Source organism: Macaca fascicularis, chromosome 9 (assembly GCF_037993035.2).
Source record: "Macaca fascicularis isolate 582-1 chromosome 9, T2T-MFA8v1.1".
Taxonomy (NCBI): domain Eukaryota; kingdom Metazoa; phylum Chordata; class Mammalia; order Primates; family Cercopithecidae; genus Macaca; species Macaca fascicularis.
Window position 1 is genome coordinate 78,209,430 of NC_088383.1, and position 26,970 is coordinate 78,236,399.

The 26,970-nt window shown below is 40.2% G+C and overlaps 3 protein-coding genes across 39 annotated transcripts in view; 2 read left to right on the plus strand and 1 right to left on the minus strand.

Moving 5' to 3' along the window:
* The window catches only part of RUFY2 (RUN and FYVE domain containing 2), a 63,810-nt gene extending 47,878 nt beyond the window's left edge, over positions 1-15,932 (plus strand). For 14 of the 23 annotated variants that reach the window (XR_012417866.1, XR_012417868.1, XR_012417878.1 and 11 more), the window contains 3 exons: positions 3,212-3,260; positions 12,902-12,979; positions 13,070-15,932. Coding sequence is in view for 7 of the 23 variants with exons in the window: in XM_005565693.5 (XP_005565750.1) it covers positions 3,212-3,260; positions 12,902-12,979; positions 13,070-13,213 (271 nt within the window). In the remaining 16 variants the exon portion in view is untranslated. The remainder of the gene's footprint in view (positions 1-3,211; positions 3,261-12,901; positions 12,980-13,069) is intronic. The other 9 variants (XR_012417869.1, XR_010578001.2, XR_012417870.1 and 6 more) reach the window with 2 other exon arrangements.
* Positions 15,933-16,147: 215 nt separating this feature from the next.
* On the minus strand, positions 16,148-26,958 carry HNRNPH3 (heterogeneous nuclear ribonucleoprotein H3). 11 transcript variants are annotated; one of them, XM_005565712.3, is made up of 10 exons: positions 26,806-26,958; positions 21,828-21,962; positions 21,164-21,302; positions 20,514-20,653; positions 19,931-20,017; positions 19,601-19,716; positions 18,034-18,169; positions 17,673-17,768; positions 17,497-17,589; positions 16,148-17,368 (listed from the first exon to the last, which is right to left on the minus strand). In XM_005565712.3, the coding sequence occupies exons 2-10, from the start codon at positions 21,937-21,939 to the stop codon at positions 17,292-17,294; spliced, it is 996 nt and encodes a 331-aa protein (XP_005565769.1). In that variant the 5' UTR covers positions 21,940-21,962; positions 26,806-26,958; the 3' UTR covers positions 16,148-17,291. The 11 variants fall into 11 exon arrangements, with proteins under 11 accessions (XP_005565769.1, XP_005565768.1, XP_015311761.1 ...); XM_005565711.3 differs by having other exon boundaries at positions 20,469-20,653; XM_015456275.2 differs by having other exon boundaries at positions 26,787-26,958.
* Positions 26,129-26,970, plus strand: part of PBLD (phenazine biosynthesis like protein domain containing) — a 46,015-nt gene continuing 45,173 nt past the window's right edge. For all 5 annotated transcript variants that reach the window (XM_065521015.1, XM_074001978.1, XM_074001981.1 and 2 more), the window contains exon 1: positions 26,129-26,237. The gene's annotated coding sequence lies outside the window, so the exon portion shown is untranslated. The remainder of the gene's footprint in view (positions 26,238-26,970) is intronic.

Sequence of the window (26,970 nt, forward strand, 5' to 3'; positions counted from 1 at the left end):
GCCAAGAAAACATTTTCTGTGGTGAATACCATTAAGCCATTTTAATTCCATATTCAATTTTTCTGTACAGCACAATTAAATCATCACTGTTGTGGCCACTATTCCCAACAGAGTCAGTTTTCCTGAGGCACATTTTGTAGATGTGAATTTAGCCAAGAAAATGTGATTATTATGTCTATATTTTTACAGTGTGTAGTTTTACATTGATTATTTCCACCATAAGAGTCAATATGAGATAGGTGAAAGACTCACACTTCATTTTTATGTCTTGGAATGAAGAGCATTTTATAGGGCAAAGCAGATTTTTAATGTTCTGCTTCAGTAGTAGAGGCTTTAGTATCTGATGTATCATTTGATTCAGAAATTTCATTTATAAGAGAATTAATACTGATGTTTTAGTCATTCCAATTTTGTTGTTGTTGTTTGGTTTTTTTTTTTTTTGGAGACAAGAGTCTCGCTCTGTTGCCCAAGCTGGAAGGCAGTGGTGTGATCTTGGCTCATTGCAACCTACACCTTCCAGGTTCAAGCAATTTTCCTGCCTCAGCCACCTGAGTAGCTGGGAGTACAGGTGCATACCACCATGCCTGGCTAATTTTTGTATTTTTGGTAGAGATGAGGTTTCACTATGTTGGCCAGGCTGGTCTGGAACTCCTGACCTCAAGTGATCTGCCCACCTCGGCATCCCGAAGTGCTGGGATTACAGGTAGGAGCCACCATGCCTGAACTAGTCATTGTAATTTTAATAAACAACTTTTGTGGTGAAAAATTTGAAACACGTTGAAAGATTAACAGTAGATAATAATTATATAAACTATTTTATATTCTTTTTCATTGTATATACCAAGTAACCATTTACTATAGTGATGTGGCAGATACTCAGTAACAAGTCAGTAGCTGCAAGCTGTTCAGGATATATTGTGAAAATAGCTGGTTATGGAAAACTATGTAGATAATTATTCCATTTAAAATATATACACAGATGTATAGAGAAGATTACCTCTGGGTAATGGGATCACAGGTAATTAAATATTGTTTTTTATAATTTGCATTTTCATTAACATATGTATTTTCTTTTTTAAAGAAGAAACAAAATTAAATTATACCAATTGGGGCTGGGCACGGTGGCTCACGTGTAATCCTAGCACTTTGGGAGGCCGAGGCGGGTGGATCACCTGAGGTCAGGAGTTTGAGACCAGCTTGGCCAACGTGGCAAAACCCCATCTCTACTAAAAATACAAAAATTAGCTGGGTGTGGTGGCGGGTGCCTACAATCCCAGCTGGTCGGGAGGTTGAGGCAGGAGAATCGCTTGAATCTTGGGGGCAGAGGTTGCAGTGAGTCGAGATCATGCTATTTCACTCCAGCCTGAGTAAAAGAGCAAAACTCCGTCTAAAAAAAAAAAAGTTATACCACTTGGTAGTAAGTTGATTCCAATACATGTATTTTCTTTTTTCTTTTTCTTGTTTTTTGAGGTGGTGTCTTACTCTGTTGCCCAGGCTGGAGCTCACTGGCACAATCTTGGCTCAATGCAACCTCTGCTTCCCCGGTCCAAGTGATTCTCCCTGCCTCAGCCTCCCGAGTAGCTGGGATTACAGACGCCCCTCACCACGCCCAGCTAATTTTTTTGGTATTTTTAGTAGAGATGGGGTTTCACCCATGTTGGCCAGGCTGGTCTTGAACTCCTTCCTGACCTTAGGCGGTCTGCTCACCTCCGTCTCCCAAAGTGCTGGGATTACAGGCATGAGCGACTGCACCTGGCCCAACATACATATTTTCAAAAGGTGGAAAAGTGCCAGGCTTGGTGGCTCACACCTGTAGTCCCAGCACTTTGGGAGGCCAAGATGGGCGGATCACTTGAAGTCAGGAGTTCAAGACCAGCCTGGCCAACATGGTGAAGCCCTGTCTCTACTAAAAATACAAAAATTAGCCTGGGAGTGGTGGCGGGTGCCTCTGATCCCAGCTACTCAAGAAACTGAGGCAGGAGAATCACTTGAACCTACGAGGTGGAGGTTGCAGTGAGTTGAGATCGTGCCACTGTACTGCAGCCTGGGTAACAGAATGAGACTTCATCAAAAAAGTGGAAAAGTATTTGCAGCTGTGTCTTTCACAGTATTTTCTTTTTTGTTGCTTTTTTTGAGAGATGGCGTCTCGCTCTGTCACCCTGGCTGGAGTGCAGTGGTGTGATCTTGGTTCACTGAAACCTCTGCCTCCTGGGTTCAAGCGATTCTCCTGCCTCACCTTCCCAAGTAGCTGGGACTACAGGTGTGTACCACTATTTCCAGCTAATTTTTGTATTTTTTTTTTTTTTTTGAGACAGAGTTTCACTCTTTTTGCCCAAGCTGGAGTGCAATGGCGCGATCTCGGCTCACCACAACCTCCGCCTCCTGGGTTCAAGCGATTCTTCTGCCTCAGCCTCCCGAGTAGTTGGGATTACAGGCATGTGCCACCACCCCGGCTAATTTTGTATTTTTAGTAGAGACGGGGTTTCTCCATGTTGGTCAGGCTGGTCTTGAACTCCCAACCTCAGGTGATCCACCTGCCTCGGCCTCCCAAAGTGCTGGGATTACAAGCGTGAGCCACCGCGCCCGGCCTAATTTTTGTATTTTTAGTAGAGATGGAGTTTCACTGTATATTGACCAGGCTGGTCTCGAACTCCTGAACTCAGATGATTCACCCGCCTTGGCCCCACAAAGTGCTGAGCCACCACACCTGGCTCACAGTATTTTCTTCCTTAGCACTTCTGTATTTGCTAGAGAAATAGTGTGCATAATGGTTAGCATGTGCCCTTTGGGGTCACAGACAAGGGTTTGAATCCTGGCTCCCCCAGTTGCCAGCTCTGTGACCTCTTACAAGTGACTAAACTTCATCAGACATTTCTTCATCTTTAAAATAGGTTTTTGTATAGATTACATGAGATATGCATGCAAAGGCACAGAGTAAACCTACAATAAATGATAGCTATTAATATTGTCATGATCACATGAAAATGCCAGTATTTCTTAAAAAGCAAGTTTTAAACCTAAAATATTTTTGCTTTAGGACATTTAGAAAATATAGGAGAATATGAAATATTCCACTAGCCAGAGAAGACCATAAAGATCATATACTATACATAATTTTGTATCCTATGAAATACCAATACCTACTGAAATACTGAATGTTCTATATTTAAATACGTGTACTGAAATTTGGACCTATTTGTAATCTTTTTAGATCAAAACTTAAAATTGAAGACATAAAAGAAGCCAACAAAGCATTGCAGGTGAGTAGAACGTTTTCCTAAACTGGGAAGGTATGTGAAAGTCTCCAATGGAAGGTAAAGCCCTGTGTGAATCTAATGTATTATTGATGAATCCCAGGATATATAGATGCCAAAGCACTGAATGAGGAGCTTGGATGCTGGGAGTTCATCTCTTCCCTGTACCACTAGAGTCACATTATTAATAACATTCCTTTAGAAACTGACCTTAGAGGCCGGGTGCAGTGGCTCACGCCTGTAATCTCAGCTCTTTGGGAGGCCGAGGCAGGTGGATCATTTGAGGTCAGGAGTTTGATATCAGCCTGGCTAACGTGGTGAAACCCCATCTCTACTAAAAATACAAAAATTAGCCAGGTGTGGTAGTGGGCGCCTGTAATCCCAGCTACTCAGGAGGCTGAGGCAGGAGAATTGCTTGAGCCCAGATGGTGGAGGTTGCAATGAGCAGAGATCACGCCATTGCACTCCAGCCTGAGCAACAGAACAAGACTCCATCTCAAAAAAAAAAAAAAAAAAAAAAAAAAAAAAAAAAAGAAAGAAAGAAACTGACCTTAGAAATAATTTTACTTTCGGCCGGGCGCGGTGGCTCAAGCCTGTAATCCCAGCACTTTGGGAGGCCGAGACGGGTGGATCATGAGGTCAGGAGATCGAGACCATCCTGACTAACACGGTGAAACCCCGTCTCTACTAAAAAATGCAAAAAAAACTAGCCGGGTGAGGTGGCGGGCGCCTGTAGTCCCAGCTACTCGGGAGGCTGAGGCAGGAGAATGGCGTGGACCCGGGAGGCGGAGCTTGCAGTGAGCTGAGATCTGGCCACTGCACTCCAGCCTGGGAGACAGAGCCAGACTCCGTCTCAAAAAAAAAAAAAAAAAAAAAAAAAGAAATAATTTTACTTTCCTACAAAGTATGGCATGATAGAGTGAAATTGCCTATGAACTTGAGAATCTTGAGTTCCTACGCCAGTCTATTACTTACTTTCAGCAAGTCATGTATCCTCATTGAGCCTCAGCCTCCTCTTCGGAAATAGGCTGATGATTCTGCATAGGGTTGCTCTGAATATTGAGTAGGTTAATACATGTGAGTGAAAGTGGTTGGTACAGCTTACCAGTATGGTTGTGAATGTGTCTGAATCCTTGCTACAACATAGAAGAAAGGACAGTGTCTGTGTGATCACTTCAGTGACAGGTGGCTTCCTACCCAACAGCTTCATTTTTTAAAATCAAAAAGTGTTACATGATACTGGGTGTGGTGGTTCACACCAGTAATCCCAGCACTTGGAGGGGCCGAGGCAGGAGGATTGCTTGTGGCCAGGAGTTCAAAACTAGCCTGGGCAACATAGACCTTGTTTCTACTAAATAATAAGAAAAAATTAGCCAGGTGTGGTGGTGCAGGTCTGTAGTCTCAGCTACTTGGGAGGCTGAGGTGGGAGGATTACTTGAACCTGGGAGGTTGAGGCTACAGGGAGCCTTGATCACGCTACTGCACGCCAGCCTGGGTGACAAAAAAATGTTACATGAAAATCATTAAAAAAAAATAATACTAAGAAGATTTAACACCAAATAATATAAATAATAATAATAATGATGATGGTAGCAGTCTCTTGTTCTTCACTCCCTTGTCCTTTATCTGCCCTAGCTCCTGCCACCCAAAGGGAGCTACTTTCAGTTTTTTAGCTGTTTCTTCTGGCATTTATCCCTGTATTTCTAACTAATATTCAGTATGTACTATTTGCTGTTGATTCAGCAGTTTTAGACTTATATATTAACTTCTTCATATGGTGGATGTAGAGTTTTGCTCACTCTCATTTTGGTCTTTCCGGTCTCCCAGTATAATTAAGTAAAGTTTTTTGTGGCATTCATTTACTTTATATATATATTTTATTTATGTTATTTTATTTATTATTTTGTTTGAGATGGGGTCTTGCTGTGTTGCCCAGGCTGGAGTACACTGGCACAATCATAGTTCACTGCAGTCTCACACTCTTGGGCTTAAGCTGTCCTCTTGCCTCAGCCTCCAGAGTAGCTGGAATCACAGGCGCGTGCCACCTCGCCTGGCTAATTTTTACATTTTTTGTAGAGACAGTATCTGCTGTGTTGTCTAGAGTGGTCTTGAACTCCTGTCCTCAGGCAGTCCTCCGGTCTTGGCCTCCTGAAGTGCTGGGATTACAAGCATGATCCACCACACCTGTCTTATTCTATATATTTTTTTGAGATGGAGTCTTGCGTCTTCACCCAGGCTGGAGTGCAATGGCATGATCTCAGCTCACTGCAACCTCTGCCTCCAGGGTTCAGTGATTCTCCTGCCTCAGCCTCCCCAGTAGTTGGAATTACAGGCACCTGCCACCAAGGCCAGCTATTTTTTTTCTTTTCTTTTCTTTTCTTTTTTTTTTTTTTGAGACGGGGTCTTGCTCTGTTACCCAGGCTGGAGTGCAGTGGCACGATCTCAGCTCACTGCAACCTCTGCCTCCCGGGTTCAAGCGATTCTCCTGCTTCAGCCTCCTGAGTAGCTGGGACTACAGGTGTGTCCTACCACACCCGGCTAATTTTTGTATTTTTAGTAGAGACAGTTTCGCCATGTTGGCGAGGCTGGTTGCAAACTCCTGACCTCAGGTGATTCACCTGCCTCGGCCTCCCAGAGTGCTGGGATTACAGGTGTGAGCCACCGCGTCTAGCCCCTACTCTGAATTTTTTATTATGCTATTTAAATGTTGTTCCTTGCTGAGCCAGGTACTGTGATTATGTTTTCTTACTTGAACTACTTTATTCTTCCTGTGGAGTTAATAATTGCCCTCTTTTTTTTTTTTTTTTTGAGATGGAGTCTGCCTCTGTTGCCCAGGCTGAAGTGCAGTGGCATGATCTCAACTCACTGCAGCCTCCACCTCCCAGGTTCAAGTGATTCTTCTGCCTCAGCCTCCTGAGTAGCTGAGATTACAGGCACGTGCCACCTGATTTTTGTATTTTTAGTAGAGATGGGGTTTCACCATATTGACTAGGCTTGTCTAGAACTCCTGACTTCGTGATCCGCCCACCTCAGCCTCCCGAAGTGCTGGGATTACAGATGTGAGCCACCGCACCCAGCCGCCCCTCTCTTTTTAAAAACAAATTAGTTGTATAACATTTGAGTTTTCTCATACCTTGAAACACCTCTATTAAAAAAAGCTTCTTGATAAAGTTTTCCACGTGGTAAAATATATCAGGTAATTGGTTAGGTCATTATTTTTTCTTGATGCCTTGCCTCCAACTTCAAGAGTTCTCCACTTTACTGCTCATGTTTCCCTTTGCTGGTATTCTCAGAATTTCCTTTACCTTCTCTCTTTGTGGGAGCTCCTCTTGCCTGAATTCTATAACTTCTCTCTTGGTATACTCCCTTATTTTGGGCAACACATCTTTCAGTAGCTTCCTGAAAATGGTGAATGAAGATAGAGATTGTAAGAATTTACACATCTGGAGACTGGGCATGGTAGCTCATACCTGTAACCCCAGTGCTTTAAGAGCCTGTAGTGGGAGAATTGCTTGAGGCCAGGAGTTTGAGATCAGCCTGGGTAGTATAGCAAGCCCTTGTCTCTACCAAAATTTAAAAAAAGAAAAAAATAATAATTTGTGTATCTGAATATACCTTTATTTTATCCTCACGTTTTTTTTTTTTTTTTTTTTTTTTAGAGACAGTCTTCCTCTGCCACCAAGGCTGGAGTACAATGGCGTGATCTCGGCTCACTGCAACCTCCCCCTCCTGGGTTCAGGCGATTCTCCTGCCTCAGCCTCCCAAGTAGCTGGGATTACAGGCACCCACCACCATGCCCAGCTAATTTTTATATATTTAGTAGAGATAGGGTTTTACCATGTTAGCAAAGCTGGTCTCTAACTCCTGACCTCAGGTGATCTGCCTGTCTTAGCCTCCAAAAGTGCTGGGATTACAGGTGTGAGCCACCTCGCCAGGCCGTATCCTCACACTTTTTAAGAAGATGGGGCCGGACGCAGTGGTTCACACCTGTAATCCCAGCACTTTGGGAGGCCAAGGTGGGTGGATCACAAGGTCAAGAGATTGAGACCATCCTGGGCAACATGGTGAAACGCCGCCTCTATTAAAAATACAAAAATTAGCTGAGCGTGGTGGCACGCACCTGTAGTCCCAGTTACTTGGGAGGCTGAGGCAGGAGAATCACTTGAACCTGGGAGGTGGAGGTTGCAGTGAGCTGAGATCATGCCACTGCATTTCAGCCTGGGTGACAGAGTAAGATTCCGTCTCAAAAAAAAAAAAAAAAGATGGGTGGAGGCTGGGCGCAGTGGCTTATGCCTGTAATCCCAGCACTTTGGGAGGCCAAGGCAGGTGGACCACAAGGTCAGGAGTTAGAGACTAGCTTGGCCAACATGGTGAAACCTTATCTCTACTAAAGATACAAAAGAAAAAATTAGCCAGGCGTGGTGGGACATGCCTGTAATTCCAGCTACTTGGGAGGCTGAGGCAGAAATATTGCTTGAACCCGGGAGGCGGAGGTTACAGTGAGCCAAGATCGCACCATTGCGCTCCAGTCTGGGCAACAGGGTGAGACTCCGTCTCAAAAAACAAACAAACAAACAAACAAACAAAAAAGATGTGTGGATACATGGATATTTGCCGAAACCATCATTATGTAAACTCTAAAAAAAAGTTTTGTGAAATATGCATATGAGAGTGCATATTAGTACAACTTAAAAACACTTGTGGGGTCAGGCACGGTGGCTCACGCCTGTAATCCCAGAACTTTAGGAGGCCGAGACAGGCAGATCACCTGAGGTCAGTAGTTTGAGACCAGCCTGACCAACATGGAGAAACCTGTTTCTACTAAAAATACAAAATTAGCCAGGCATAGTGGCACATGCCTATAACCCCAGCTACTCAGGAGCCTGAGGCAGGAGAATTGCTTGAACCCGGGAGGCGGAGGTTGTGGTGAGCTGAGATCATGCCATTGCACTCCAGCCTGGGCAACAAGAACAAAACTCTATCTCTAAAAAAACAAAACAAAACAAAAACTTGTGTATTCTCTGCTTAGGTTAGCGATAATAGAACATGACCAGTACCTTAGAAGCCCCATCTGCTTCTCAATTGCACTCTCCTCTTTATAGTATCTCTCCTGTATTTTGTGTTATTACTTTGTTTTGCCTTATACTTATTACTCACATCTATCTTTAACAGAATATTATCTGCTTTTCCCAGTTTTTTTATGTGGAAACTGGATTCATATGTGAGTTGATTTTTTTCTTTTCCATGCTGTTGACCAGCTGAAGAGTCTGGAACAGCCATGCTAAACAGTTTTTCACATTCTGGATTTTCTCTGAATGTTTGTAGTGTTTACTTGTTTCTGTCTACTTGTTGCCTGTGAACTGGAAGTTAAATCTAAAGCCTTGATTAGGCCAAGCACGGTGGCTCACGGCTGTAATCCCAGCACTTTGGGAGGCCGAGCCAGGTGGATCGACCTGAGGTCAGGAGTTCGAGACCAACCTGGCCAACATGGTGAAACCCCATCTCTACTAAAAATGTAAAAATTAGCCAGGCGGCCGGGCACGGTGGCTCACGCCTGTAATCCCAGCACTTTGGGAGGCCGAGACAGGCGGATCACAAGGTCAGGAGATCGAGACCATCCTGGCTAACATGGTTAAACCCCGTCTCTACTGAAAATACAAAAAATTAGCCGGGAGTGGTAGTGGGCGCCTGTAGTCCCAGCTACTCGGGAGGCTGAGGCAGGAGAATGGCGTAAACCCGGGAGGCGGAGCTTGCAGTGAGACCAGATCGTGCCACTGCACTCCAGCCTGGGTGACAAAGCAAAGACTCCGTCTCAAAAAAATAAAAAAAAAAAAAAAAAAAAAAATTAGCCAGGCATGGTGGTGTGCGCCTGTAGTCCCACCTACTTGGGAGGCTGAGGTAAGAGGATCATTTGAACCCGGGAGGCGGAGGTTGTAGTGAGCCAAGATCCTACTACTGCATTCCAGCCTGGGCGAGACTCCATCTAAATAATAAAATAAAATAAAGCCTTGGTTGGATTCAGGTGTAACCTTCTGTGGGATATTTTTTCTGCAGGCATATTTTTAACATGCAATGGACTATTATTTGCTAATTTTTCCTTTAAAAATAGCATCCTGTCATATTTTGTGTTTGATATTATCATTAAAAAATGTTTTTCTTTAATTAAAAAATTTTTTTTTAGAGAAAGTGCCTCTGTTGCCCAGGCTGGAGTGCAGTGACTCCATCCATCATAGTTCACTGTAAGCTTGAACTTCTGGATTCAAGCGATCCTCCCTCTCAGCCTCCTGAGTTGCTAGGACCACAGGTATACATCACCATACCCCACTAATTTTTATTTTTTAGAGATGGTGGGGGTCTCACTGTGTTGCCCAGGCTGGTCTCAAACTCCTGGGCTCAAGTGATCCTCCCACCTCAGTCTCCCAAAGTAGTGGGATTACAGGTGTAAGCCACTGTACCCGGCCTCATTATTGATTCTCTGAAGTTTTCTCAAATGTTGTGATATCCCCCAATTTCAATAAAAGGCACAAATAAGGGTTATTGGAAACCTTGTGTGTATATTGGTTGGGTGGGTTGTTGTAGACTAGTAGGCCTCACCATAGAGAAATCTGCTGTGATTAGTGAACTATTGGGTACCCTCTGCTTATGTTTAGTATTTACAGTACTTTTCTCTGTAGCAGTGAGTTTCTCCAGAGAAGAATCCCATAGTATCCTATCTAGGGGGTGTAAGTCTAGCAGCTAACATCCTGGAATTGGGCAGAGAAAAATTGCTGTTTATTTGCAGAGCAAGAGGTTGTTCCGTTCTAGTCTTAGCTCTTCTGGTAAACGGCTGTTTCCTTGAGCAGGCAGCTTCAGTTCTCTAGGCTTTAAATTTTCTCATGTGTAAAATGAGAGGGCTACAGGTGCTCATGTCTGAGATCCCTTCACAGGGACACACTAGGCTTAGCTTAAAGTGAGCTTCTCTCCCTGGGAGGGCGGCAGGTAAGTTCAATGAAAAGAAGTCTCCAAAGGCCTAGTCTCAAGGTCTAGTCTCCAAAGTCCTAGTCTCAAAGTCAGCAAGGTTGTTTCAGAACCTAACGCTCTTACAAGCTGCTTCCACTAGGTGGCTTTGGGACATTTGGCAAATCACTTTCCTTTGTATGGTTTTCATCAAGTTAGATTATCTTTTAGGGTCCCTTCCTGCTGCTGCCTTTTTTTTTTTTACCCTCAGAGACAGAGTTTCCTCTGTTTCCCAAGCTGGAGTGCAGTGGCATAATCATAGCTCACTGTAACCTTGAACATCTGGGTTGAAGCAATCCTCCCACCTCAGCCTCCCAAGTAGCTGGGACTACAGGTGCATGCCACCACACTTGGCTAATTTTTTTTTTTTTTTTAGAGATGGGGTCTTGCTATGTTGCCCAGGTTGGTCTTGAACTCCTGGTCTAAAGAGAGCCTCTCACCTTGGCCTTTCAAAGTCTCCAAAGTGCTGGGATTACAGGTGTGAGCCACTGCACCTGGCCCCCATCCTGCATTAAAAAATATATATATATATATATTCTATGATTCAAGCCATCTGACTCTTTGCTGGTGTTTGTCTGATATGAACTATCTAGTTTAAAAAAAAAAAAAAGCCCTTATAATCCTGTGTTCTAAGGAGACTTAGGCTTCCTCACATGCAGTAGCCAACACTGTATTATCTCTGCTGTACAATAAGTGCTAGTTATTAAGACTGTGAATGAAACAAAAAGACCTGAAATTAACCTTGTGATCTTGATCTGTGAATGCTTAGTCTTTTTTTTTCTTCAAAGAATTCTGCTTTTGGAAAAGTCTTTTAAGAAAACTCATGTTTCTAGAAATGTGTCTATGGGCCTTTCTTTCTTAGAGAATTTTTCTCTCTAAGGTAATAGGGTTCCTGTGATAGGTAATAAAGGTTCCTGTGCTTCAGTAGTAATTTATAGGTTGCAGTTGCTCCATGTCCAAGTTGGAATCTTCTGTTATACTTGGGTTCTTTGGTCTGGGCTGTTTTAGGAACATGTTCTAGGAAATCAATCAGTATTGAGTCTCCTCCTTCATCTGGGTCTTCTCATTGTAAAGCTGATAATCATCTAACAAAGTTGCCTTCATAGGGGAAAAAAGGTCTTTCTAGCCAAGATTGGTTAAGCAAGCTGGTTAACAATGGGTCAAGTAGGCTGGGCGTGGTGGCTTATGCCTGTAATCCTAGCACTTTGGGAGGCTGAGGTGGGCGGATCACCTGAGATCAGGAATTTGAGACTATCCTGGCCAACATTTTGAAACCCCATCTCTACTAAAAATATAAAAATTAGCTGGGCATGGTGGCGTGTGCCTGTAATCCCAGCTACAGGGAGGCGGAGGCAGGAGAATCACTTGAACTCGGGAGACAGAGGTTGCGGTGAGCCGAGATTGCACCACCGCACTACAGCCTGGGCAACAGAGTGAGACTCTGTCTCTTTTCAAAAAAAAAAAAGGTCAAGTTGTTATAAATACTGCCTAAGACTACTTACATCCATTTTTTACTAACGTTTACATAGCAGCTATTAAATATGTTATAAAAGTTGAGGGAAATAGCCATGTAAAACTTAAGGTGAGGTCCTTTTTTTCCCCCTTTTTTCTGGAGACAGGGTCTCACTCTGTTGCTCAGGCTCGAGTGCAGTGGCACAATCATAGTTCACTGCAGCCTCAAACTCCTGGGCTTAGGCGATTCTCCCTTCTCAGCTTCCAGAGTAGCTGCAACTATAGGCTTATGCCACGCAGCCTGGTTAATTTTTTTGTAAAGATGGAGTCTGTGTTCCTCAGGGCAGTCTTCCCGGCCTCAAGCAATCCTCCTGCCTAGGCCTCCTAAAGAGGTCTTATAAAATAATGAACTCAAATATCTGATTTCCCTAATTTCCTTCAAATTTTAGGGTCTTAAGGTATAAGTTATACATAATGCCAACCTATTGCATTTCACACAGTGAGAATTTATCTTTAAACATTGTTGGACTAGGATACCCCATTCTCCATGATGTGCTTATTTCACATCGCACGCCTGTATCAAAACATCCCATGTACCCCATAAATATGTAACTACTATGTACCCACAAACATTTAAAAAATAAAATGCTGTTGGAGTATTTTTAAGGTTCTTTTAATCTTTAAGTTTCTTTCCTGAAGAGAATTCCCATCAGTAACAGATTTTTACCTCTTTAAAGCATTTTTACATGTGTATATTCTAACATACACAATTGTATAGAAAGAGTAAAATGAACCATTGCCTATATTCAATATTTATCATGTGCAGTCCTGATTTTTCATTTTTTCAATTTTTATTTTTTAAGAGACAGACTCTATGTCGCCCAGCTTGGTCTCGAACTCTAGACCACAAGCGATCCTCTCACCTCAGCCTCCCGAGTAGCTGGAATTACTGGTGTGAGCCATTGTCGCCTGGCTGCAATCTTGTTTTTATACTTAATCCACATCCCCGTCCCCCACCCAGAATATTTTGAGGCTAATACCATACATATTTTATCTACAAATATATACATCTCTCAAAGAAAATAACTTATTTTCCATTCTTCATATATCTATCCTATAAATAATGTTCTTGGGGGAAAAGTTTTCACATATAATTTTTAGCGTTACCAATTTGAGCATTAATATTTTCTTCCTACTAGGGACTGGTTTGGCTGAAAGACAAAGAAGCAACACATTGTAAACTTTGTGAAAAGGAATTCTCACTCTCTAAGAGAAAGGTAAGGGAGGTAGGAAGTGAGTCCCAAAATTTGGGGTGCAAAAATGCTTCTTATTAAAGTTTTTTTTTTCCCCTCTGATTTATTTAATAGCACCACTGTAGAAACTGTGGGGAAATTTTCTGTAATGCCTGCTCTGACAACGAACTACCTTTGCCTTCTTCACCAAAACCAGTACGGGTTTGTGATTCCTGTCATGCATTGCTGATTCAGAGATGTTCATCTAACTTGCCCTGAGACTCCAGAACTAAATCCTTATGTATGAAATTACCTACAATGAATGTTATGATGTTGTATACAAAGGTAACCAGACAGCTCTTCTTAAGTGGCTTTCGGTCAGTATTTGGTACCAGTTTATCTTCTACATATTCAGATCATGGAAATTACAAGTTATATGATATTTCCTTCCCCATTGTTATTCAAAATGAATTTTCAACACAGCATGCTTAAAAATCATGTAACTCATTAAAAGGCCAGATAGCAGAGTTAACACAACTTGCCTTATCTTGTAAAGGCCTTTTTAAAAATAAGGCTTCAGATTGTTTTTTTCTTCTGAATTCTGTCAATTTGGTGGTGCCTGCAATTCTCTTAATGCACTTTAAAGCTTCACAGTTCTGAGACTGGAAATGCATAAAACTTTTTAGAAGTATTAATATTCTAATTCAACAGATTTTCATTGTAAGATTTCAACTATATTTATTTGCCCTTTCTTCTCCCCCTCTCCCATTGCTTCTTTTGCATTAGACAGGGCCAATATTTTGTCCTACAGAATTTCCTCTTGGTCTTTTTAAAAATCAGTTATTGTGCTTGCTGCTGATTTTCAGCTACAGTGGATTAAATTAAAAGAGGCATTATTTGGCCTCGGCCTCAACTTTTTTCCTTCTAATCTTGAAAGGAATTTACATATAACCATCTTTCTTGTTTTTTTTTTTTTTTTAGACGGAGTCTGTTGCCCAGGCTAGAGTGAAGTGGCGAGATCTTGGCTCACTGCAACCTCTACCTCCTGGGTTCAAGTGATTCTCCTGCCTCAGCCTCCTGAGTAGCTGGGATTACAGGCACACACCACCACACCCGGCTGATTTTTTATTTTTAGTAGAGATGGGGTTTCACCATGTTGGCCAGGCTGATGTTGAACTCTTGACCTCAAGTGATCCGCCCGCCTCAGCCTCCCACATATAACCATCTTTCTTTCCCTGATTTATAGATCTTCCCATATGCTGTTTCACTAAATTGCTGTTTTTTAAGGGGTGACTCAGACCCCAATTCAAAGATGAAAACACAAATCCCTCCTCAGAAAAAAAAGTATGTAATAATAGGAGATATTACAGGCTCCTTATAAAGATCCTCTCCTCTAAGCATTAAAAGTGAGGAAAAAAATCAGAACTTTGCTTTGGTAATGTATTAGAGTTTGGTTCAAAAAATTTTGTATTAACATTTTCATTGGAGTAAATTTTAGGAAGCATCACATTGTAGTGGCCTACCTGTATACATCCACAGTAAAATTTCACCATGTCCATTGAGCACCTCTATGCCAAGGGCATTGAGATGATGAAATATATGTACTTGAGCTATTTCTTTTTTTTTCGAGATGGAGTTTCACTCTTGTTGTGTAGGTTGGAGTGTGATGGCACGATCTCCACCTCCTGGATTCAAGCAGTTCTCCTGCCTCAGCCTCCCAAGTAGCTGGGATTAGACATGTGCCACCATACCCAGCTAATTTTGTATTTTTGGTAGAAAAAGGGTTTCACCATGTTGGCCAGGCTGGTCTCGAACTCCTGACCTCAGGTGATCCACCTGCCTCAGCCTCCCAAAATACTGGGATTACAGGAATGAGCCACCACACCTGGCCAGTACACTTGACCTATTTCAAGCTGACTCAATGAACACTAATCCTAATCCAAGTTATATTGCTTATGGCATACCAAGAATTTAACTTGTATAAATTACCTCTGAATAGTCACATAAACACTATCACCATTCAGTATCTTATTTTTTACATTAATTTTTAACTGTGCACTTTAAGTTTGTGAGCCTATAAAAAATACATAGCAAATTTATGGATTAAGAGCATTGTATTTAGTGGTTAATCCTAGGTACCTCCCTGCCCACAAAGGAGTTGCTTATTAATACTGCAGGATCTTTTCCTCATGAATATATACTTCTATGAAATTTAAAATTTTCTGAATAGCCTAAGTATACTTGAAGATCTATTTTCTCCAAAACCCGTAAATTTCCAGTCAGCTTTTAAAGTGTCAGATGTCACACAGATTTTTAGATGGTCTTTCTCGAATACTGATAGAAATGTCCTCGATAGAAATTATATTCTTGAACCATTTTATATTGATAGGTGGGATGGGCTAACATTTTTATGATTATTGAATAAGCATAAATGAAAATTTTCAAATAGGCTTTTTTATTACTGTGCTTAGAACAAATTTTTAAATGTGACTTAAGTTGCTTAAATTCCAAGGCTGATTTCATTCACCAAACCAAGATTTTTAGTCACCCTTTAAGTTTCTCACTTTTCAAAACTCATGTATCACCACTGACTTTTTTTTTTTAGGCAGCTTTTATGACAGCAACTTGCTCCATGTAGTTTTGGCTTAAAAATTATGCTAACTTTGGATTTTTTTGTTACAGAACTTTTAACAATCTGTATTTTGTGATTGTGAACTCGTATTCGTTTTACATTTCAATACAGACTTAACATACCATTCCCTCACCTAGCAGTACTACCACAATATTGCTATCAATCATGGTGCCAAGGAATTACAATTGTAATTCTTCTAACCTATGTTTAAAAAATAAAATGTGAATTTTATGAATTAAATAAAGATTTGGAAAATTAGCCTGCTTTAAAAGGGCAACTTTGGTGTCATTAATACTGTATATACTTTTACTGCTTATGTTAAGAGGGTAATCCTGGGAAAATAAAACACATGTAACTTTCAAAAAAGACAAGTGGTGTATGCCCTATTATTTAAATTGCTCATTAAAGGAAGTAGGTACAAGCATTAAGATGAATCATAGCTTCCATCAAGAGGCTCCACATATATAGGCTGCCCCAGGGCTCCCTCTCCTAAATCGTAGACATCGTATGTAGTACCTTCTACCAATCTGATTTTTGAATTAGTAACTGACACAAAGCATTCTAGGACAGACGCCATACTATTATTATCTCCCACATTGACATTTATTAATAACATTTCTGGCAAAAACAAGTAACAAGTTCAAGAACTGATTTCACATCAACAGGTTTCATTTTGATCCATTAGCCAATTTGGAAAAAAGCCATATTGATCAAAGGGATTAAAATTAAAAAGCACCTTTTCCTTGCTACATATAGATTCTTTGAACTAAAACTCCAAGCAGATATCAGATACAAAACCCAACTGCAGGATTGTTTTAATTGACTATGACATGGACTTGTTGCTTACATTTTTTAAAAGTCATCATTTATACAGTTATTTAAAAACCATATGCTCTATTGGGCAGAAAACTTAAAATACATTTGTGAGAATTATACTCCATAGTAAATACCTATGTACTTATACTGAATTCTTGTGTCACTGAGAACCTTAACCCTACTCTTAAGACATCTTGCAATAACCTGCAACTATCAATTTTTTGGAGACATTTTTGGTATTTCGGTCAAGTGCTGAAGGGATTTTACTCCAAAATCTAGGGCTAGAACAAACTTCCAACACTCCCATACCCAGGTAATACAATTATGAATATTCAGAAATCAATACCTCTTAGATCGTTTCAGAGCTATGCCTGATAAATGACATTTGAAAAATAATAATATAGAAATAATTAGCTGAATTTATACTCCTGAAGCCACTTCATCTTGAGGCTTTATATTTACAGTGTTGTCCAGGAGGAATTAAAGAAAAAAGTTACACTAATTATTTGTCAAGCTCTATTCCAGATGTCTGCTTAAGACTTGCAGTTTATGCGAAGGTGAACCATTATCTTCTAAAATTACACCACACTACGTCTTGTAGAACTAATAGTAAAATACATCAACCCAAATCTTATGAAGGCAGCACATCTTTAGGAGTAACTAGTATATAAAAAGTATCAACATCAGTGGTTTGAATATAAAAATTTATTTTTAAGTCAAAGTATGCAACAAATAAACCTACAGAAAACAGATTTTCCCATCACAATCTGTTGCTTTACCAAATAATATTTTGAAAACACATTCCTTCAGTCATTATAAAGTTCTTAAAATACAAAAGAAATTAAATCTGTAAGAAAGTCTAGTAGACCAGATGCTGTTGTCAAGACTTGTATGTTGGTGTTTTTGCTTTCAGTACATCCCACGCCATCCACCTCCACTCATGCCACCTTGCCCGTAGTAACCTCCACTGCCTCCACCACCACGGCCTTAAGAAAAAGATATTAAGAATCACTCAGCAGGAGATATCTGTGCATAAAGTAATAAAAGTAATACCTGCACTTTAAAGTTTGCACTACATATGGGGACTAACACAAACTGAACTAGAGATACTCACCATAACCACCCAAGCCATCAGGAGTACCATATCCTCCACTGTAATTGTTTCCCATTCCCATTCTTCCAACTGATCCATAGCCTCCCTGATTATCTTTAAAAAAAGAAAAGAAAAGAAAAAAAATTGAGACTCATTGATAAGTAGCTAACCCTGCATATTTTAAAAACTTTACATACCCATTCCATCTCTTCCGTAGCCTCCCATTCCAGAACCTCCCATGCCAGAGCCGCCTCCAGGAGTAGAATTCAAGAAGAGTTCAATATATCGATGTTCTTTAAGAAAAAAAGAGTAACGGGAGAAAGGAATGATGGATCAAATTCATCAATACAAGCTTTCTAAAAAACATCAGTTAAGTAATATTAAACAAAGTATGCTTATCAATTACTAGTACAGCGATATATAAAGCCCACAAAAAGCCATTATAGAGGTCAAATGGTTTTAGATCCCAACAATTGCCAAGCATTGCCTACACATCTTAGAGCCTCTTACTTTGTAAATTCACGTCTAGGAAATAAGCGTGCCAAAGACATCACTTACGCATGTTATTTTTATCTTTAGACATGGCAGCTACTGCATCTTCATGTGTCACAAACTCTACATCTGCTTCTCCTGTGGCTCTGCCATCAGCTCCAATATCAATATGAACTCGTATTGGATTTAGTGGTGAGAAGAACTAAATAAAGAAAACACCTGTTACTTTTCTATTGAGAATATTAAAAGTAAATTACCACATACTTTGATTTTTCCTCATCAATTAGAAAATTGCCCTGCCAGACTAATAACTTAAGTCAACTACAAAGGTTCTGTGAATATACAGAGTATACACTTAGGGATAATGTAAAGAATTTACTGCTTTTAAAATAAGGAGATAGGCTCATGCCTGTAATCCCAGCTACTCAGAAGGCTGAGACAGAGAATCGCTTGAACCCGGGAGGAGGAGCCTGCAGTAAGCCAAGATCACGCCACTGCATTCCAGCCTTGGGGAGACAGAGTGGGAGACTCCGTCTCAAAAAAATACAGAGAGAGAGAGAGAGAGAGAAATGGGGATATCATGATTTGGAACCATGGGGTTTGAATAAACCTACTATTTAAAACTATATGAAATTGTTCCCCAAAAGGTATCATTTGGTTCTAATCACAAGGTAGCCAGGTTTTAAACTATCATTAAATGCACTTGGAACTCAGGCCAATTGATTCCCAGTAAGATCTAGAGCAAACTATTGCATTTAAAGCCAGATAGTACTTTTGGCTTGAATGGCCATTGGGTCTCTAATGTAACTACTCAACAGGTAAAGGAATGGTGTGACCGGATTCAGCCCGTCAACTGAAGTTTGCTGACCTCCTAACAAATCTGAAACCAACCAGTTTCACATCAATGACAACAGCAGTATCTGTTATTTTCAACTCCTCAGTTTCTAATCACTATCTAGCCTAGAAAGCCAAACCAAATCATTAATACTTATATATTCACTCTTTCAAAATCTAATACAGACCAGGCGTGGTGGCTCACGCCTATAATCCCAGCACTTTGGGAGGCTGGGGCAGGCAGATCACAAGGTCAGGAACAGCCTGATCAACACGGCAAAACCCCGTCTCTACTAAAAGTACAAAAAATCAACCAGGCACGGTGGAGTGTGCCTGTAATCCCAGCTACTCAGGAGGCTGAGGCAGGAGAATAACTTGAACCCGGGAGGCAGAGGTTGCAGTGAGCCGAGATCACGCCACTGCACTCTAGCCTGGGCGACAGAGCAAGACTCCGTCTCAAAAAAGAAAAGAAATGAAAACAAAAAATAAAACAAAAAAACAGTACAACAAAAGACACCAGCACAACATGGTATACAGTCATCACCATTCTATGCGGATCAGTCTTTCATTATATTCTTAACTGGACTTCATGAATGTAGCTTTTTACTTGCTTGAATCGTATGTAGGTTAACACACAATGGATACAAAAATATCCATCAGTGATTAGAGTTAAAGGTAGATCTATTTTTATATTCAAGGGATTTTGATTAAGCTATAAACACGAGACCATTAAGAATGCTTAAAAATGTAGATACCAGGATAAGTATAAAACCACTAATAGTTATTAAAAATTACTCACATTAGCAATGTCATTTTCAGTTGCACGAAAAGGCAACCCTCTCATATGTACGAAATGACCACCATGAAAACCTGAACTTGCATCACCAGCTCCACCATAGCCATGTCCTCCCATACCTAGAAAACACAATTTGCCAAGATTATAAACTCTTACAGATCTAGGTAGGGAAGTATACATACATACTATACAAGGTATAAAGCTCTGTATAGGAATGCACTGAAATTTATCTGAATTACCTTTCTTATACAAGTTTCCTATATTACCACTGAGCTTGCAAAGCAAATACTAAAATTTACCTATGAATAAAAATGTCTTTAATATTTATTTTACCTCTTCCATCTCTCATTCTGTCATCAAAGCCATCATTCCCATAGCCGTAATTATTATAGCCACCATAGTCATCAAAACCTCCATAACCTGTGTAATTTAAGGAGAAATACATGACTACACACTTTCCAGAGATAAATTTTATAATCCAGTTTACAAAAACATTTTGTGGTAAACAGTATGTGTAACTTGATTGCAAGTTTGCAATTTCCAACTTAAAGTCTATGAAAAAAGCAGTCAACATGTGATGGAAATTTAAACTCTCAAAAGGTTAAGTTCAGACATGTAAATTAAATTTCATCCTTAAGCAAAAAAAGGTCAAAATACGCCAACATCTAAATTTTAATTTCTGTGTAAGTTTTCTAGGTGCCAATATGTGCATCAATCAAGTCCCACAGCTAGCCATGGGAATCCATATTTTCATGAACAGGTTTTAAAACCTAACAGGTACTGAAATTACTGCCATTTCTGTATTTCTTGACAAAGTGTCAGGAACATTAAGAAAATGACAACAGAACCTTTGTTCATTAGATACACATACCACCATCATATCCATCACCTCCTCGTCGCATTCTGTCATACATACTTCCACGCCCAGCTCCATAATAACCCCCTCTTCCTCCTATTGGTCTATCATATGGTCCCGGTCGCTGTCCCAGCAATCTTCTTGGTGGATCATAAAATCCTTTGATTTCACTCCTGCTACTTCTGAAGATCTCAATATACCTATTTAAAAATGTTTTAAGGTACAGGTTTCAGCATAAATGTATTAGTGTAAATTAGATACTGGGCAAAATGCAGTAAGTTTTTCTACATCTAGATACATAACCCAATTTAAATTGCCTAAATACACCGTAAGTTAACAGTTTAAACCTACAAACTTAGTTAAATATTTAAGTTTTACAAAGAAATTAGTCACTGAAAACAATTCATAAAGTATAAATATATTTTTACTTTGTCTTTTTTAGTAAATAGGTGTTTTAAAGGAAATAGGTGATTATACAAAAGCATTTATCAACAACATCCTATAGAGAAATGGAAACAATCTACTTTTAATTTAACTATTAGCATTAATTCCCCACCCAAATCTGTAGTTTCCAAGTTAAATTTAGATTAATTATCAATTCTTTTAAACTACCCCAGAAAAATGTTATGGCTACCCCCCCATTTAAGCAATAGTGACCCACAACCCCCAAAAATAAAAATTTAACACCATCCCAAACTCTCCATCCCCACCTGTGCCCTATTCTTTCCTTGTGTTTCCCCAGAGCATTTTCTGCTATCTCCTTTGAAGCAAACTGCACGAAGGCCTCCCCTGTGCTTCTCCCCTGGTAGTCCATCGTCAATGTTATCCCATTTGGCACGATTTCCAACCCTTTAACCCAAGGACAAATAACCCCATCAAGGGGAACAGTGTTAAAGGCTGAAACATTCCCATCTGAATCAAATATTTAAAACAAGTCTAAACAAAACAAAACAAAAAAGCTTAGTTTCCCATCACCCCATAAATACAAATGAAAGATTTTTTTCAAATAATACTGGATTAAATAAATCTTTTTTGCGACCAGTGTAAAAACACTGTGTAATTACACATACTCTAAAAGCCCACCTATATTACATGAAAAAAGGCTACAAATCGAATATATGCTCCATATACTAATTCACGGTTCATTTCATCACAATTCTCAAATATGTTACTGCACATTAATTAGGTTTTACATATTCTACACATTCTGTATTGAATATTAATTGGAGCATATTATTTTAATACATTAACCAAGACTATCATAGTTAAACTTCAAAGTTCCAAAATCAAAATGGGTTTTACAAATTAAAAACAGTGAAACAATACAAATATAAAATTACAATATTACTAAACTTTGACTAATACTAGAGGTACCTTGAAAGAACTGAACTATTTCCTCTTTGCTGCAACCAAATGGTAGTCCACGAAGTCGTACTGTCCCATCACTAGCGTCATTTGGACCATTATGTTTCATAACCCAATCCATCTCAATACCGTTTGATTTAAATGCTATAAAAAATAAACAAGCACATAGAGCAGTCAATCAAAACATACTCTTGTCAAGAGGTAATGAAGAAACACCTCTCAGAGGTGCCACAAGAGGAAATGTAACATGGCGCCAACTCCCGTGACAATGCCATGACAAAACTGTAGACCACCTTTCATATTTTGGGGTAGGGAAAAAGCAATGAGACCTGAGCCCTCCTACGGAAAAGTACTGAATTTCTTAGTATCAATATTATGTATTGCCTAATTTTAAGAAAACTTGCATAATTCTACTACCAGAGTCTTCAAACTATTTGACTGTGTCCCCTGAATGCCAACTCTAGCCTTTCCTTATCTCTCAACTTTTGATTCACCACTTTTCAGGTTTTTATTCACCTGATTATTCAAATTCTTTAAAACTTATTCAGAAGTTGCATATAATACCAGTATCCACTAACATCAAAAACCTAAGTAAAAAATGCAATGAGTACTGACTCATGTTGGAAAAACATCACATAAGTCTAACCCTTTTAAATGCACTACAATTTTGAACACATCAAACTGTCTTTGAAGGGCCAACACTCTCACCTCTATTTTAGCCAAATCTAGTTTAAACTCACCAAGAGTAAGATTATAAAATGACTGAATTAGATTAAAACTGAGGTCAAAGGCTGCTCAAAAGTGAATGCCTTCCAACAGTACCTGTGTTTTTGAAGCCACTGGACAGTGTATAGAAACCAGTTTACTCAGCTTTTTAATCAAATAGATTTAAACACAAACTTTAAAAAATACATAATATACTTTTTAATAAAGCATAAAAGGTACATCTAGAAGCCCCCCTTCCCCTCCTAAATGACTTCAGTTCCCAGTTCCCTTCCCCAGAGGCAACCATCCTTCCGTTTAAAATTACATAGTATTTACAAAAGAGGCGAATGCAGAAGTCCTTCAGCTGCAGAAACTTACCAGAACCTTACAAATTTCACTATGCAGCTGTAGGAATCCTACTCACCTGAGTATTTCAAACCTTTCCCTCACCACCTCCTCCCCTGTAAACAAAACAATTTGTTCATTTGATTCCTTTATTTTTGAAGATCATATTTCGTATCAACAGCATTCACTAATGCTTAATTTCATGTCATCTATTTGTTGGTGCAACTCTTAGGGGTGGCATCTGCAAAGGGTAAAGTTTTTTTTTCCTAGAATTCATGCATTTAAAATATGCACACAAATAAATAGTATGAATCCCTATTCTGCCGTTCACTGGTTACCTAAACCACTTAACCTCTGAGCCTCTTCAATTGTAAACTATAGCAGTGGTATCTATACCTCACTGCACTCTTCAAGTGCTTGGTCTGCCTCATGTTAAGCATTTACTGATGGCAACTGTTACTGGATTTTAAGGGGCCCTGCAAAAGCCAACAAGATATACCATACACGAAATATGTGAACCTTAAAGGACAGAAAACAATTCAAACCTCGAAGAGAACTGAGAATTGCTAAAAATTTTATTTCCCAAAGCCAGCGAAGGCTTTTAAAAGTTTAATACTGAAGAGTAGCTCTGAGAGGAGGAGGCCCCAACCCAGTTTGAAAAAAAAAAGTTCAGAGATGTTTTGAAAACGCCTAGCGTTTTATTTTTTTTAAATAGCACAAACCTAAAAAATAAGTGTTTCCCATAAAGGGTGATTTACACATAACGGAAAAAGTGGTACAGATCTACCCTAACTGATTCATGAAAAATTTAAGAACTCTGCAAATTCAACCTTAATCTGTTGTGAAAGGATCTTAGTAGTTTGCATTTAAGGAGCAAATGCTTAAAAAAAAAAAAAAAGAAAAAAAGAAAAAATTACTTTACTCATAAATCTTACCAATTCACAAGAAAAAAATACCAGCAAGCCAATTGGATTTTTGGATCGGTCTGTACCAATTATAAGACCCAATGAAAACAAAAAAGTGTTATCGATGTTATCTATAATAAACACTAAACTGTTAACACAACTTTTAATTGCGTAAAACCCAACCAAATTCAAATTCGGAACACTTAATCTATTTTACAGGGTGACCCTGTATGCAAAGCACATACAATAATGAGAGCCTCACTCTACCAACCCCTTCAAAACTAAAAATCCTACCTACAAAACAAAAACAAGAAAAACTCTAAGGGCACAGGAAGAAGCAATCTGCTCTAATAAAGCTGTCAGAAACTACTTAAAACACTTTACTAATTATTCAGGATAATCCACCTCAACCTTTCTTTGCAACAATGTCATGGCTAATCACTACTCTGCTTTAAGAATTCTAGGTGCTAGTAACAATAAAATATACCACAGTTAAAATATGAGGATGGCTTTGGTCAGTTTTATGAAACTTTAAATATAATTTTTTAAACATTACACCAAGTGAAACAAGCCAGTCACAAAAGACTACATATTGTGTAACTCTATTTGTATTCATGATTGTCTGAGGCTTGACGGGAGGGAGAATGCCAGCAAGGGGAATGACCAGTAAAGGGTATTGGTATCTTTTTGGAGTGACAAAAATGTTATAAAATTAAATTGTAGTGACGGTCACACAACGCTGTCAATGTACTAAAATCCACTAAAATGTACATTTAAAATTGGTGAAGTTTATGGTATGTGAATTATATACCGAAGTCATTAAAGAAAAAACATCCATTAGAGAACAAATGAAATAGAGAATCCTCTTAACACGGAGGCACAGCTTATCTTCTGAAGTAATGCATAAACGACTTTATGCATCAATAAATAACTTTCTAAATGGCAGCCCAGTGGTCAAGAAATGAGAATGAATTTTATTTTTTGGAAAAAGTGCTGATGATCTAAGTTTAACAGAAAATGTACATCATTCCTTCCCAATGGGCTTGCTCTTTAAAAAAACAAAAACACTAGACACGCCCCTAACAGCTTAAGGAGGTACGGTCTCTAAAATGTTAGTTTACTATGAACCATGTTTTTATCTACTGCAATTTAGTCAGTTGTTTACCAATACAACGAAATCAAAGATAACATTATTTTAAAAAGACAGTAAGATGGACTTCCAGATAATGGCACAACTGAAAAAGAGGACAGAAAAAAGGTGTGTGTGTGTAGTCCAATCCAATTAGTAAAGCTATTTGTTACAGCATATATAACTTTATAGGACAGTCTGGACTATCTTTTCAAAGGGCCACTCAAAGCTACTGTTTCAAGGTAAGATTTTCGTAAACTTTTCCTTGGCAATCTTGACAAAGCATCACTGAACATCTTCAACAATAGTAAGTTTTTGTTTTTAGAGCTGGAAAAGTAGGTAACAATATTCTTAAAAAGTTTTACATGAATTATCAGAAATTCTTACTCTCAGGCCTTTCCCGTCCCTTTTGCACTGTGTCTTCAATGAAAATTACGGATCCAGTTCTCAGGACCCTCATCCGAATCACACCACCACCACGTGACTGGGTTTACAATTTTTCTGTTTAATAGGCTTATTCCCTTGTTTAAAATACGATTACAGTGTATTATACTCCTACATTTAAAAAAAAAAAAAGGCCTAGACACCAAAAGAAAATAAGCCATAACCGTATTTTGAAGTATTTTACTTCTAGAGCCTTAATGCCAAGAAAAAAAAAACTGCACAAAATACAACTCTTGGAAGATTTAATATCGAAAGGAACTCAATTCCCATACATACACATCTACCATCACTGGGTTGTTTTAACTGTTTCCCAAAAGTGAAACTTAAAAACAAAGTCTAATATAGATGCCAAACTACGCAAAACAATTGCTACATCACCCACCCCCACCCCCAAAGTTCAAAAAGCAACAATCACAGTTCACTGGGCCCAGACGACCTACTTGAAACATGCCCATTTCACATTCCTATTTGATAAATCACCCACTTTTCTGCTTACAAAATCACCCCCGAAGTCCTTATTAACGTTTAAACATGAAAAAAAAAAAAAACCCCTTTGGAAAATCAGTACGTACTCTTTTCGAAGTTCCAAATCTGGAATATAAGGGCCGGCTAAGCGTCCTTTATTCCTCCCAGGAGACTTTCCGTTTATCTAGCTGCCCTAGAGACCAGAGAGCTAGGGAGAGTACGCCCCTTCCCCCACCCCCCAGCAGCCAAGCCTGGCTTAAAACCCTTCGCCACCGGGCGGCGGAATTACAAAGGAGGCCGTCTGCCTCCTTTGTCCTGGATTTGAGAGTTGAGCACCTTCGTCGCCATTGGCTTTCCTCCCCCAGCTCCAGCCTCTCTCATCTTGGGAATCTGCGTCAGAAGTCACTCGCAGTCCCGTCAGCCCAGGTAGCCCTGCCGAGACTGCGGAGGAAGGGAGGCCACGGTGGGAGGCCAGGCCCATCCGGCGCCATTTCCATCGGGAGCGCGCCCGGCAACCCCGATCCTCCCTCCACCCAACTGCCCGGTCTTTCCCTGCTCGCTTCACTACCCACCCTCATCCCTTCCAGGGAGCTTTGACCACCCCCTCCCCTGGCCTTCTGAATCAGTTTTCGGAAGCTGGGAGACAAAAAGTAAAAAGAGCGGGGAAGGGCGGGAAGCCGAGGTGGCCGCGCCACTGTACCCAAAATGGCGGAGGCCAAGCCAGCAGGGAAAGGGGGAAATGCTGGATGTCCCCTACTTCGGGCCTCGGCGTCGTCCACTGAGTTCCACCTGAGCAAGTCCTCCCATCGGCAGGCTGCCCTCCTTGAAGTGGGAGATGGTCCGGGAGGCGCAACCCCGCCGCTTCCAAGCGGCGGCCTCCGAGCGGCGACCACCGCACTAACCCCCAACCCAGCCCCTCCCGGCCTCTTTCGTCCTTCTCCCGACTCCGCTCTCGAAACCACCAGCCCAACCTACCCCCTTTTACTTCAGATACCCTGTCAGGCGATAGTTACGCCGACTCTGCTGCTCGCGGGGTCCAGTCGAGAGAAGGGAGAAGTTGTTTGCCTCGTGTAGCGCTCACCACAACGGTTCTCTCAACCGTCTCCAGCGGTGACAACCGCTTAGGGAGCTGCGCAGCACAGCAACTGGCTTGGGGGGA